The following is a 15217-nucleotide window of genomic DNA, read 5'->3' as shown; positions in this document are numbered from 1 at the left end:
TGCACGGCTGGAGGGAATTTAACAAGGAAGCAAGTTTTGAAAATCTGAAATCTTAGAAAAAAAAATTCACGTTGACATTTTATAAGATTCCCAAACATAATAAAGTAGCTGTGATGGAAGGTTTACTTGACTTCACCTTCCTTACCTCAATGCACAATGCCACTCTGAAGGTGAATGAAGGCCTGTAGGCCAAAAACAGTATTTACTTTGGCAACATAATATTATTGATTCATTTGTAGCATTGCCATTACATAGATTGAGGGCTTGAAACAAGGTTGCTAATTTGCACACTAAATATGAATGGAATCCAGATCAGCTTTTCACTTGATAGCTCAAGCCACTGAGGAGAAATAGGAAACACGTGGTAACTAGCCTACGTGTGGGGATCCGAATCCTTTAAACAAAGTAGGCTACTTTATCCGTGATATATTATTCATCTCCCGTTTTGTAAAATAATTTTTACCCGGTGCCCGAAAAATGGTCTTTTAAAGTTGCCGCTGTCCATGGTAACGGATGTGATAGGCTGAACTTGGGAAAGAAAGAAGCTCGCCTCGTTCAGAATAGCAGCGGCGCTGGAGTAGCCAACAGTCGTCGTCTGATAGCTCCAGCCAAAACGGGACATCGAACCTTTTTTATTTTATTTATTTATTTGGTTCGATTGATATCCTCTTCTCAAACAAGATGTGACTTTTATAACAAGACTAATACCTTTTAGAATATTCATGTCAGGATAGCCGGGAGAGAGAACGCGGAGGGGTTTTGCGAATGGAAGTTATTTGTTGTGAATTGTTTTGAGTATGTTATGCCGACGTGAGTTTGTTTTTGGGTTGTCTCTGTTCGCCGTGGACCTTTAATTTGGAATCTAACGACGAAAACCAGATCGTCGAGGGAAACCCAGAGAGAGGATTCTACGAAGCCAGAGAGCTCCCAACAGACCGGGGATTTAAATTGTGTTTGGTGTGCTCCGGGAGAAGCGAGAGTCAAAGAAAGAAATTCATGTGGCCATTCTCTCTTTAGCAAAATATTTTGGATTGCAGAATGAGCAAGGAAAGACCCAAGAGGAATATCATCCAAAAGAAATACGTGAGTACTTACTTTCATATTATTGTCTTATGTGCATAAAATAATTTGACCTTTACAAGTTTGCACGTTCAATTCGCCCGTTTCTAAGAAAATGCATCCACTTCGATCACGGAGTAGGAAGGTTACCATTACACAGCTGTGGCCTATTGGGGTCGAATTGCCTTTCAGATATTGAAGTTGTAGAATGTGTTATCAATTAGACGTCTTTGATTTTAAATAGGCTGTTATTTATACAGTGTCTGTGTTGCTACAGTTCTTCAACATAAGACAAGGCTATTTATTTTATTATTAACTCGCAATGGAAGGGCAATGCGCATTGAGGACTCATCACTGTACGATAAATCAATAAACCTCACACAACAACTTAAGTCAGAATTTTCCACAGGAGCTGGCTAATTGTTTTCATAGTATATTTTCTCCTGTAGTCCCTTTCAGAGCCATGAAGAGAGACCGCCATATCTCCCATGGCTGATTCCGGGTTGCATACCCCCATCCCTAGCAGCCCTCTATACACTGTGGCATTTTTAAATTAACACTTGTTTTGCTGTTGGACATCACAACAACATTCACTTTAGTTATGGTGACTTGAGTGTAACTGAAAAGCACCGTCCGACCATTACGAGTGGACTGTGGCTCTTTAATTTTCTCGGTCGGGAGAGGACGCAGGGGTTCGGCAATTTAACATTTGCGAAGAATTTATATTCATTTTACAATCGTAGTGGAACGCTCAGGGGGAGTTGCTTGTCTGTTGGTTTACTAACATTGATATGCGATAAAGGGTCTGAAATGTTTAATTTTGTGTTGTGCGTCTGTTACCTCAGGGAATTGAATATATTGCAGCCTGAGCTTGCTGAGTCAGAATGTTAAAGCTTCTCGGACATTTTTTTTCCTTAAATCCACATTTATGTTTAAGGAGACGGGAGACCCTGGATGCGGCTAAACGAAGTGTTAAAGGGGACAGTAGATTAAATGCCAACTTGTTTTTTGTTAAATTTTAAAGAGGTGGTGTTTCAGTCGCATTGCAGAGGTTCGTTTGAAGGGAGGCAAGAAGCGACCATTTTCTATCTGCAACTACCTAATACCGGCGAATTTGTCAAAGGGGCTATACCAATTTACGTAATTTCAAGATTTTTACCCTCTGTAACCCAAAAGATTTTACATATTTTAAATAGAGTTTTAGAACAGGCGTAAACTAACCAATGACGTACTCTCTCAAACGGAGACACTGGCACATCCCTTGGCTGAGTTTAACCCTCACGTTACTGCGTGTCCTTGTGTGAATTTTCCTCATGTGGAAACAATGTGAAGTTATTATGAACTACTTTGAATAATAACATAATTTCAGATTATGCACGTTTTTATTTCCATATATATATAATCTCAAAACATTTTGGCCACGTGTGGGCCTGCTGTTTGTGGCCCACAACACTTGAGTTATCAAAGCACAGTGGGAGTGTTAAGCATATAGTTACAGTCTATATACTCGATATTTTCCCCTGAGTGTGATAATATTTTTCCCTAACATACTCAACTCTCACTGCAATGCTAAAGTAATCAATGCACTACATTTCCAACTTTCTTTGGGACAGGGATGAAAAGGACGCTAGGGAAATCTCAAGAATGAAGTTTAAAATGGTCTGATATGTTATTCATAATTTATGTAATTATAGATGTATGCTTATATGGCTATGTTTGTGTGTGGAATTGGACTGCACAGAACATGGCTGTCACATCTGCTGAGCTGCAGCAGCTGGGGTAAAAATCTGGTCGGACCAAACCATGCGAACAACAAAACAACCTGGAGGTGCCCCCCTTCTCCTCAGGCCCCCAGGGGCCCCCCACTCAGAACTCAACACCCTCCCCCGCAGAACAACTCTTGGCCCCTCTGATTTAACGTCCCCTTAATTAGCGTTAGAAAATTAGCCATGCTTGGCTCCTCAGGAACACTGGAAAAGAGTGAGTTGTGAATATCCCCCATGTGCTCCATCCATGTTATTAAAGTTCATACGTCAGGGGAAAAAACACTTCATAATGCAAACAAGGCAGTTGCCGCTCCTTTGATAAGACACAAGGTAACCCCCAAACATATATTTTTTTAGAGGCACAAACACTCTTTCCCTCTGAAATTATATATCTGTATATTTGGAGAATTTGGCGGGGGTGTAAGAACTCATTTGGGTAGCAGCGTTTGCTAGATTTGTGGTGTTTAACTGAACATACCACTGAGAGGAGACGTGCAGCCAGGGCCATTTTGTCCTGACTAGGCTGTTCTCAGGATGTGTGGTGGGTTAGAGCTGCCTCTGATTCAGGCTTTGTGGCGCTGGGCTGGCCTCTGTGTGCTGGGATAGAGCTTGGCTGTGTGGTGGGATAAGCACAGCTGCTGCAGGGGTCTTTACAAATGTAAAGAAGCTGTCAGTGTTTGTTTCATCAGGCACACAACTGATGAGGGCCAAGTTGAAAAATCCACCGCAGTGTGTGGAGCACAAATAGAGGGGGTCGGGGTCGAGGCCTGTAAAAGTTCCGCCCCCCCTCCCCAGTCCTTCAGCTTTACTATTTAAATTTGTGCCTCATATCCACCCATGAGAGTTTGTGGGTCTGAGCCTGAATGTGCTTCATTTAACCTTCTGTTTTAATGCAGATGGTCTTTTTTTTTTAAATCCTCGTTTTCTTCGTGTAACACAGCAGAGTTCACAGTTCCGCTATGAGGAACCTTGACACTGTAACTGGGCCAGTAAGATGCTGTGAGGTAGGTTTCAACAGGAAGGTTTCAGACACCTCATTCTACACCACTACCTTCCAACTTCTTGCTCAAGCATTCTTAGTATTAATCAGTTTTTCCTCCTTTATATCGGCGGGACCACTGACTCCACAGTACATGGAGAGCTGGCTCTACGTGGAGAGAGTGGAACTGGCAGACACAGCCTTCTGATGCTGTTGCATTTATTGATGGCTCTATTCAGTTCTCAGTGTTTTGCTGTCTGCCAACAGACAATGTTCCACTTTACTGCGTCGTTACGGGAGCTCCCCAAACTGCCGGATTTAATTTGGGCCGCCAGTGATCAGCTGCAGCCAGCAGATCGCCTCCTATTCTCCATTCTCTGTCTCTCCCTGATTTTACAACAGCTTTACTTCAGGCACCCTGCCCCTGTTACCCTGTTATGTGACCTTTCTCTTATCAGCCGTTACCATCTCGGCACAATCTCTGCACAAGGCCACAGTTCCCTTTCGGTTCATTAGATCAACCTCTTTATGGGCAAACTACCAGCCAGGCTCATGCACTATTTTATTAAACTACCAGGGTAGTGCCATACATGCTGTACCAGGCAGATGGACTGCTGTGATATCATATAAATGGGGGGGCGACTGTATTGATACCATGGATAATGACTCCATATCTGTGCTGAGGAGGATGTGCTCCTATGTACTGTTTGATATTGTAATCATGTGCTGAAATATACTCTTTATCATATGTGCGATTATTCTGAGATGACTGTCTGACATTGCTGTATTGAAGGACGATTCAGAATATATGTTATGTATGAGACTCGAGTACACCACATATTCTCACTGAATGCACTGCTTCATTTTGCGCCATGATTTATGTCTTCCTACTCCTGTGGGTTTGGCTGGACTGCCCTGAGTGGAACACTAGCTGCACTACACTGTGTGTGTGTATGTGTGGCAGCCAAAGCTTGCTTATCTGTTCTGAATCCCTGAGGAGCTGAATCAGCATTTTTAGATGTCTTTGGTTTTGCCTCAACATTCTTCAACCCTGAGGTGGGAGGACACTTGACGGTAGTAGGTAGGCTGTATGGGTGTGACTGGAGGGCAGAATAGGGGAGGAAGGCGGGTATTATGAACAAGACACTTTGGCCGAGCCCATTCAGCTGGCGAGGGTTGTGTTCAGAGTGCGGTAGACTTCTAGGGAGTCTCTACTGACTGTAAAAGCTAATGGAACCATTAGTCCTGCCATCCAACCACTAACCTAACATAGCAGGCGTAAAAAGACGCCTCAGCGGAGTCCCTACATCTGTTCTTTAGGGCAAACGGAAGTTAGGTTGAAAACCTGAAACATCTGTGTTGTGACCAACCCTGCGGAGAGTGAGTGCATGGACTGCTTCTATGGTTGAGCTGGGGCTGGACACATCAGTTATACACTCTCGGTCAATCCGGTATTATCTCCAGATCCCCTTCTACCACTCTGACTTACTTTCATCAGGCAGCAGTAAGCCTCCAGGGATAAAGCAATAGAGGTTCCATTCTGACTATATTGATCCATGTTACAGATTCCTAATGCCTTGATGCGTGATGAGCTGCTGAATGGGCAACGAGGAGGCTATTTTAGCCATATATTGTTATTCAACATGATTTATAAATCATTATACTCTTATGTCTAAATATAGTTGACAATCAGGTTACACAGCTGTGTTATACCTGGTTTATAGAACTTGTATTTACTCATGTCTGAGTTTTGAATCGCACTCATCATTGTAGTTTTTGGGTTCTAGGTTTCCACCAATTTATTCTATATAAATTGGTGATGCAATGATGTTTGTAGTGGTATATAATAGTTATATTTCATACGTAGCTGTATAATATCTGTTTCCTGCCAGAGAGCTCCACAGGGACCTTTGGCCACTGTGGTGTTAGCTTGGCACACTGACTTATCCACGGGTTAAGTTGGAGTCAAAGCATTACTCCGATGTCATATTTACTGTGACGATGAAGGTATCGCTTTATTTACATTTTTATTGCAGTCATTTGAGGCCCTTGAACAAGCCGGTGTTGTTTTCTGAAAGATGACCTCTCCCTCGGTGCATGTTAACGCAGCCTTTTCAACAAGCGTCACCCCCCTTCTGAGGACAGGCCCAACTCTGGGTGGCAGCTCCCCTCTCGATTTACTACAGTAATGAGCTTGTGCATTAAGTGGCTGCAGTGTGTATTCTGCTCACTATAAACTGCTGGAGTAGTTGGGTGGGCTGCATTGGCTTTGTGGGGACCGAGTGGCAGGGGGGAAGGAGGGGTGGACTCGCACAGCTCAAAGGTGGGGAGAAGAGAAACCGTAGTTAAAAAAAAAAAATTAGGTCAATGGAGGCGAGTTAGTTACTGCTCTGTGTGCTCCAGCACCATGAGAAACACATTAGTCTCCTGCTCCATCTTGTCTGGTAATAGAATACTGAGTTTTTTGTTGTTTTATTCCCTCAGTGTCATTACTCAGCCAGGTGCAAAGAGCAGAGCGACATTGTTTCCAGTGGGATCAGCATGAGAGCAGAAGCTATGGCAGTTCTCTCCCGCTTAGCCAGAGAAGCTCTTCTAAACTGCTGTGGAGTGGTTGGCGGTGGGATATCTTGCTGCTTACAACACTTGTGTATATTTGTCTGTAGTGTGTTTGTATTCATCTGTTTGGCGGGAGATCCGTCTCCTTGGTGGTTTCTTCTCGCTGCATTTTTCCCACATTTTGTTGTTTGGCTTCAGACTGCCAAAGGAAACATTGGAATCTTCCCCAGATAGATGTAGTGTAAACTGTTGGAATAGCTCACCTTGCCTCTCCCTCTCTCACCATAAACAGGCACCCTGTGCTTTGTCCCTGTGGGTCAGCTAAACACGAGGCCAGGAGTTTGGTTCGCTACACATTCTGCTGTTGTCTTGGAGGCCTGAAACTTATAAAGATTATTCACAATATGTGGTTTCATAAAGCACGTTGACAGATGTTCATTATGACCCAACAGTGGGATTAATATTTAAAATAGAAGAATTGTCAGAAATCTGATTCAGACAAAAGTAATGCCTCTTTGATCTCCTCTCTGCACAATGGCAGCATTTTAATGGCACTTCTAGCGGCTAAGTTTTCACTAGGCCTCACAGCAGGGGACTGTAGTGTTTGGTACACCGAGGGAAGGGAGCCAACGCCCAGGCTGAAAGGCTGGCCTTGCCCCATGGCCCTGGATCAAATAACGCTCCCAAAGGAAGCACTAAAAACCACAACCTGTGACAGTCTGAGAACTAAAGAGGATAGAAATAATTAAATTGGGGTCTGTCGCGGGTAGAATTTTGATCTTTACCATTGCCAATGACCGAGCCAGGTAAAGGAAACTGATCTAAATGTTGATCACGTCATACAATATATGTAGCTCACGTCAGATCCATATACTGTACAGCCTTGCTTAAATCTCATTACATTGGTAAGTTTCAGCAGATTTACACTACAGTCATTTAGGCCTATAAGTGTCTATCTCGGCCTATAGTATACTGTGTGACTGAGGACAGAGTATGATATTTAGTAATACTTCAGTTGGTAATCATAGAAGTTAAATCCAAAGCAACTCTGCCATGTAATGTAAACTGAATCTGGGAGTCACCTAAAAGACAGGGTTACCATAGTGACCAGAAGTGTTTTTTAACATTTATTTTCCATTCTCCATGCCATCGGAGGGGGCCTAGCCACTCCGTTACTATAGCAACTGCTGGAGTCTGGGCAGAATGGAGCGTCCATCGGTCTGTTTTGAGACAACACTCCAGTGTCTGAACATAGTAGAGAGCTGAAGTTAGACTGTAAAGTAGCTTTGCACAGACTCTACTGAGGGGTGTTTGTAGGTAACAGGCTGAGAGGCATGACTGACTTAAGTATGAAATGTGTGGCAATTTACACTCTTGTGCTCTTTCAAGTATTTCACAACTACGGCATTGCCTGACAGAACTAGCTGTTTGAGGCCTGTTCCCTTTAATATCACACTATTGTATTTTGAATGAAACCAGAAAACCATTGCCTGGTATTGTAAATGACAGTTCTACTGAAATCAACTGAGGCATTATTACTCCTATCAGTCATTGTTGCCAAATTGACTTTACTACCTGAATGGAGAGCAAGTGGAGGAGAGGCAGCCATTTAGTTTCCTCTGAGTATTGAATGGTCTTGCTTGGATTGGTGCTCAGACATAGTTGAGTGGAACCGTTTGCCAACCTTGAAGGAGGAGCGTCTGAGGTACCTATATCACTGGACAATCTGCCAGACCCACTGGCTGAGGCAGCAGCCATGGTTTGGTGTGTGGCTTTGTCTGTGACTTGGCCTGACAGGACAGGAGGTGTGACTGGTTCTCCTGTTTACTGTGACGTTGGCAGAGGATCCTGTAAGCGGTGACACCGTGGTAACTAGGTGTCTCTGTCTCCGTGGCAACCAGGTTTGTCTGTGTACCTGAGACAAAGTACATTTCACCTCCACAGGATCCCTTTGAGCTCAATTACCAACTATAGGGAGAGAATGAGAAGGAAGGAAGGAGCGAGAAAGGGATAGAGGTATGAATCAACCCTGCTGCTCCTCTCTCGTCTGCTGGGGACCCTTCCCTCCCTCCCTTCTGTATCTTATCTAATCGTTTCTCATACATCATAATATTTTGCGCACGGCCCCACCGTACACTGCCTCCCAGTCCTACATCTGCAGCTCCTTCCCTGGGCCTCTCCTCTCCTCCAGTCCCCAGGCTGTAGCGTGGTTCTTTGTGAGGAAACGGGCCAAGCTATGAGGTGAAAATCACTTCTTAATTGCCTGTTTTCTGCAGCTCTGTGCAAGCGAGGGGCTTTAGTGTTGTGAGCCCCAAACAACCCGAGCAGCTCCGCTAAACACCTGGCTTTGTGTCTGGGAGTAGGCTTGCCCACTGTAATCTACAGTCATATAGCCCTGCACTCTGAATGGCCACTTTCATCATGATTTTCTCAGCAGTGGTTTGTGTAAAAAGCATATCACACATTTTTCTCCCAATGACGTTTCTACAGTGTGTGATAATTGCCAGAACAAGTGATACAAAAAATGTGTTTGGGCTATACTGGCATGGACCTTTTTCTCTTAGTTTGTTGGCTATTAGATTTAAAGGCTGTGGTGTATGTCAGTGAGCGTTTGTGAGCCCAGAGCAGTAGCATGGTATAGAGCCAGGCTGGGGCCCCTCTGTGGTCAGCTTCCTGTCAACTGTCTGTTCTGTTGCGGTCTCCTCCATTTACCAGCAAAGTAACGGCTAATCTTATCTCCCTGACAGTTAGCATTACACTCAGCCTTTTCTCCTGCAGCCATCACTTTTGAGCTTCACTCTACCAGTCCACTCAGAGTGCTTTAGTGACAGTTGAAGTTTCTCCTTCCCAGTCAAACTGGCCTGTAAAGTCCAGGCCAGCTAATCACTAGCTGCTTGTATCTGTCATCCACAGTGTGTCCTGTTGGTGACCCTAGGCCTGCTGCAGGAGAGCAGAGCTCACAGCTTCATTAAACCACATGAAATCCTCCACTTAATTTCTGTTGGCCCTGATAGTTGTTTTCCTCCAGCTAACAGAGCTGTATAGTGCGACTACAACCTAACACAATCATTTACTCTCCCAGCATCTGGCAGGCGACTCTACTCTCTGAAATCCATCCACCGCTATTTTTATGGGGCATGAATCTGTTGAAGCCATGGCTGCTGCTGGCTGTCTGGCTTTTTTTCTCCTGTTGTAAATAACTTGTCTCCATCAGAGAAATAGATTCCATTGTTATGGGTCATTTTCAGGCCTACTTTGTTTGAACGTCAAAGGAGAATAGCTTGTGAATAAAATGAATACGGTTGAAATATGATGGTCAAACGCCTCGACTATATTGAGTAACCGTAGTGCTGAGGAAAAACCAATTACATTTTCTGCTGCTGCTGTTTTGGTTCCTGGAACATGGCTGGTAGGTCGGTTAGGGGTTAAGCACAGCGTTCGTATGCTGTGAACTCTCTGACCCTGGACGTTTACAGACGGAACAAAGCAGCTTTGCGTCTCTAAGCTCAGTCAGCGTTCTACTGGCTGTGCTGGGGCCCGGCCTCACGCTTGCATCAACACAGCTCCCCAACCGCAGTGATGGTGCATGATGGGAGCTGCAGAGTGCAGAATACTCCTATGTTTTGGGGTAAGAGTAACCCTCCTGTTACCCCATGTGCTCTCCCATGAGCCTAGTTTTTTTTCTTTCTTCTCCCCACTACTAATTGACTGGGAACATGGCTCTGGGAGCACGGTGCTGCATGGATCCCCCTGTCTGTCAATCGCTCTGCTTGCTTGTGAGCGACAGCTACAGATGTGTGCCCCGTTCGGTCTGTCCTCAAACCACAGTACCGTGAAACTGTCAGTCTGCCTCTCTTTCCCCACTCCAGAGAAACTCACAATGTCTTTGAATTGTAGTTTCTCAGGTCGTGTCTACACTTGACACTTCCATGTGACTCCTGCTATCAGAATACAAAGATCGCATTGAAAAGACTGGTCTAGATGTACAAAAGTCGCTTTGTGGTCTAAATGTGTTCAGATCTGGCTGACCACATCAGGTGGTCAGGGATGCGTTGTGTGGGAATTTCTCCTTCGTCTGAATGCAGTCAGGCTACCGGAAGCGCATACAGTGGGTGAAGCCCAGCAATCCTCCCACCAGTCTCCAGAAATACATTCCTAGCATGTGAGGAATATTTTTGCAGGCCTCATCAATGCTAGCCAGCTAGTTCATATTTAGAAGGAAAAACTCAATTGTTTGACTAGATATATGCTCATTCGTTTGCAATCCCTTTAGCATTGCTTGCTGGCTAACTACAGAGGTTAGCTACTGCCGTCAGTTGCGATTTTATAATTTAGCCTATTCCACCGTTTGTAGAATGCATACTGGCGTTTGAATATAGCCCGGTGAAAGGGAGTCCGGACACACTGGACACTAGACTCATTTATGTAGGTGTAGACTCCTGACGCTTTCAGAATTCCATGATCAGAACTCTGATCAGAATTCCAAAGCTGCATGAACTGTCAAGTCTAGACACGGCCCGCTGTGTCTTGGGGATCCCATGAGGTTTAATAGAACCACTGATGTTTGTGTAAATGTGGTCTGTGCACAGCCTTCTCAGCTGTGTTGGCTATTTATTCTAAATTCTCTTCAATCCATGCCACTGAAACAGATATTTGAGTTTGACTATACTCCGTTCTGATGTATTGGAGCTGGTTATTTGCCTTTTTAATTTATAAAGGTCTAAATGCTTTTCATTAATTGATAAAGGTAGTAACAGTAGTGCTTCATGCTAGTTTGGTTTAATGTTCTCCCGCCTCACCAGAGAAGCTAGTCTAAACCATAGTTTTATTTCAGTCCTGTGACATTAATTCATGGAAAAGCTGAGTGTCTGACTCTGCAGTGTGCATATTCTCTCCCCAAATGAGGGCATTGATGTATGAAGAACCTGTCAGAGGAGTTGATTCCAAAAGCAGCCGTCTCTTCCTCAAACACACGACTGTTCCCAGTGAGCCCACAGATTGACAGCCAAATTTAGATTATCACCTTATATCAGTCAGTAGGACGTCTTGGCGTCTATACCGCTACCCCTCTTGGCTTCAGTTTTGTGTTCAGGGCCAAGTGTTTCTTTCTGTCTCACAGGATTTGATGAATAGCTTTAATATAATGTTTCCTTTTGCTCTCTGAGAAAATAACTCCAATACAAATCAAATCCAACTTTGTGTCACCTGCGCCTTATACATGTGTAGACCTTACCGTGAAATGCTTACTACAAGCCCTTAACCAACAGTGCAGTTCAAGAAAAATAGTTAAGAAAATATTTACCAAATAAAGTGACTGTGCAAGGGTCATTCTGTGAGGTATAGAACTACTACTGCCTTTTAATTTTTCCTACTTTATAAACTTTTCCCCTGTGGTTTCTCCTCACCCCTACACTCTGTTTATTGCCTGTCTTCTCCATCCATGCTGCCATTGTCCGTTCTGAAAGCGACTCTGTGACAATGCCACACACCCCCCTTCGTGTGTGTGTGTGTGTGAACCTGTTCCTTCTGTTCCACTAACCTGACGTCTGCAGGTGTTTGTGTTTAACGGTGTGGTCAGCCATGCGTAGTGTAGGCCAACTGTATGGTAATATGAGACCAGTGATTGTACAGCAGTGATTCTACTCTGAGCAACAACATGGATCTGGGAAGCACCCGGACCTTCACTCATTCAGCTTCTCTTACAATGGCTGATTGACAGCTGGCCCTATTTAATTGTTGTATATTTCTTATGCCAAACAATGGATTAACGCTTTAAACGTGCACAGTTAAAGGTCTTATGTGCTGTGATTTTTAATGTAGTTTTATGTATTTGCAAAGGAGGATGGGACTGACGCGGATTGCCAAGCCCAGTATCAATGTATTGTCTACATCTAACTGGCTTTTTATTCTTCAAGGCTGTTTGGACAAAGGCAGTTGTCTGAAAAGGGATGTGTGAGATATATGCACAGCTGTGCTCTGCTGAAAATAACATTTCCTCTCTAAAGCCACGACAGACAGAAGAAAGTTGGAATAGAAACAGGACAGGTACACAAGGTATCCTCATAAGAACACACACCACCATGTTTTTGTGAAATTATAATTCATTCTTTATTCAATGTATTCATCATACAATCAAATCTTATTTTATTAGACCTTTCCTGTACTACTTCTACAAAATAAATCAATAGTAATTAAACTGCCCATTCACAGTAGAGGAAGGCTGTCAGAGCCTGTTTCTCCATCTCCTCAAAAGAGCCACTGCTCATCACTCCTCTCACACCTTGCTGCATGATTCTGTCACACTGCAAATGAGAAGCATATTCCTCACCTTCCTATTTATGTGGACCAGGCAGCTTTGCTCCCGCTCAGACAGGTGCTAGCTGTGTTCGTGGGCCATGTGTCTGTTCTGCTCGCACTCCCAAAGATGTGGGCTGTCCGCCTCCACTTGGGCTATCCATGGTACAGCCTGGACAAATTGCTGGATATAGTAACGTACGTGCGAACACACACAGGCTGCTGCTAACACCTTTCTGAGCTGAAGGGAAGGGCCTCTCTTTCTTTGTTGCCGCTCTGCTCAGTGGAACGAGGTAGTACAACGAGGGGAAGGAGGGAGAGCCACAATGACACAGACCACCCCCATCCTTCTCTTCACCAGATGAAACAGAGCTTCACCTGGTCTTATGTGGCACTGTGGACCTCAGCAGTCAGAGGAACTGACCGGCCGCCATTTTTACTCCGTTATCTTTCTGTAGTGACGATTGAAAAGTAGGTCAGATCAGAGGCCTCGTCAACCCTGCGCTGTGTTGCGTCAAGCAGGCCTGCGTAGAACAAATATGCCTCTGCTGTCTCAGCCTCTACTGTGTTTCTGTTCAGTGTTTCCTTCCGCCAGCAACCAGCTTGACTTCCCACTGCTTCTGAGCCCCTAGGCAAGAGGCCCAGGAGGCGTGTGTGTGACCGCTGAACCCCTGTGCTTGGAGGGGTCTGTTCAGTGTCGTGCTGCAGACATGAAACGGACTGACGAGTGATAGGGTTGAGGGGGAAATGGAGATCGGTGGTGGAGAATAATGACTGCTTCTCCACACAGACTGGCAAAACGGGACCGGAAAGGGGTTATGAACAGAGGGAGTGTGACGGAACTGGATGGAGAGAGATTGAGTGCAGTTAGTCTGCTGAGGAGAGAAAGGAAGCGAAGAGGGAGAGACCAGCATGCTGCTGTTGTTAGGGCATGGGGGGAGAATGGGTGGAGCCACCCACATGCCTTGGCCAATCCCTGCCAAGCTCCCTGCTCACTCTGCTGTGTAGTTGGCTGAGGTCTACATGGCAGAACAAAGTGCTTTTGATAGGCGAGCAGCAGTGTAACCAGACTCTGGGGGTTGAGGGGGGGTTGTCATGTGTTTAAATGGCTAATAGGAGCTGAAACGAGCTCAGGATGGCACTGCACCGGCCCTCCGTTCCATCCAGCCCTGAGCTGCTGCTGATGTAAAATATCCTGAACGTAAAGCTGAATAGAGATCAATGAACTGTATCAATAAAATATTAAGACAACAGCAGTTTCACAAGGTCCCCCACTTCTGTGTAATGTTGTCTCAAGATTATTTGAAGCTTCTATCACCCTTATCAAACTGCCTGGAATCCCAAATGGATGTTGTTTTTAAGTCTACAAGTGGCCAACACTCCTGTCTTTTAACTCTCATGCATGGCAACATCAACTCAGGAAGCATGGAGCCGGTCTGTGTGTTTCCACCACACCAGGCTTTGAAATAATCTACTCTGTCAGTAAGGGCTCTCTCTCTCTTCCTGCTCCTCCCCTCTTTCTCACTCACTAGAGCGTTCCACAGACCCTGGTCACTAAGCTATCCCTCCGGTCTCTGCTCTTCTTTTCTCCTCCTTTCATAATTTAGACGATCACATTTACCAGCATTCAGACTGGTACACACAAACATGCACACTCATGCAAAGATAACTGCCAGAAATGCTCCTGTATTTAATTTACAGTACCAGTCAAAAGTTTAGACACCTACTCATTCTAGGGGTTCTTTTATTTTTACTATTGCAGTAAAGAAATTCCACAAATTAACTTTTAACAAGACACACCTGATAATTGAAATGCATTCCAGGTGACTACCTCATGAAGCTGGTTGAGAGAATGCTAAGAGTGCAAAGCTGCCAAGGCAAAGGGTGGCTACTTTGAAGAATCTGAAATATAAAATATATTTGGATTTGTTTTACACTTGATTTGGGTTACTACATGATTCCATATGTGTTATTTCATATTTGATGTCTTCACTATTATTCTACAATGTGGAAAATAGGTCAAATTAAGAGAAACCCTTGAATGAGTAGGTGTGTCAACTTTTGACTGGATTGGCAGCCAGGCCTAAAACCAGAGAACAGTTTGACTTAACAGAAGTAGTTTGTCCAACCCTAGTCTGTTGGGTAAATTCTCCAGGTTCCACTGAGGTGTGGTTGAGAAGCTTCCTTGCAGTCCTGGCCTGAAGAAAGGGAGGGTTTCATTTATTCCTATGGGTTAGCTGATGGCAACATTGCAGGGCTATGTCCAGTTTTTCCCATGGCGACCAGACAGGACCTTTTTTGGCTGCTCTTCCTGTTCAGGTGGTTACATCATTAGGCCGATGACCCACAATGGCACACTATGTCCATTCAGAAATCTGATACCTGATAAGAGTATCCCCACTGCCGTCTGACAGGACGACTGGTGTCAGGAGTTTCACTAATGAGAGAACCACCTAGAAAAGATTGTCAGAAGTTCCGATGAAGGGGAAATGGAAAACGGACATCACTGATTTACAGGAAAAAGTCTGGTCTCAGTAGCTCTTAATCTTTGACCCATGATGAT

The 15217-nt window shown here is 44.5% G+C and overlaps 1 protein-coding gene across 1 annotated transcript in view; it reads left to right on the top strand.

The window, feature by feature from the left end:
- Nucleotides 1-496: 496 nt before the first annotated feature.
- Nucleotides 497-15217, top strand: part of LOC118399449 (protein Jumonji) — an 89637-nt gene continuing 74916 nt past the window's right edge. The window contains exon 1 of the mRNA XM_035795546.2: nt 497-1083. Coding sequence (XP_035651439.2) covers nt 1039-1083 — 45 coding nt within the window. The 5' untranslated portion in view covers nt 497-1038. The remainder of the gene's footprint in view (nt 1084-15217) is intronic.

The sequence above is a fragment of the Oncorhynchus keta genome, chromosome 20, assembly GCF_023373465.1.
Source record: "Oncorhynchus keta strain PuntledgeMale-10-30-2019 chromosome 20, Oket_V2, whole genome shotgun sequence".
NCBI classification, from domain to species: Eukaryota; Metazoa; Chordata; class Actinopteri; order Salmoniformes; family Salmonidae; genus Oncorhynchus; species Oncorhynchus keta.
This window is presented reverse-complemented; position numbering and strand designations above follow the sequence as displayed.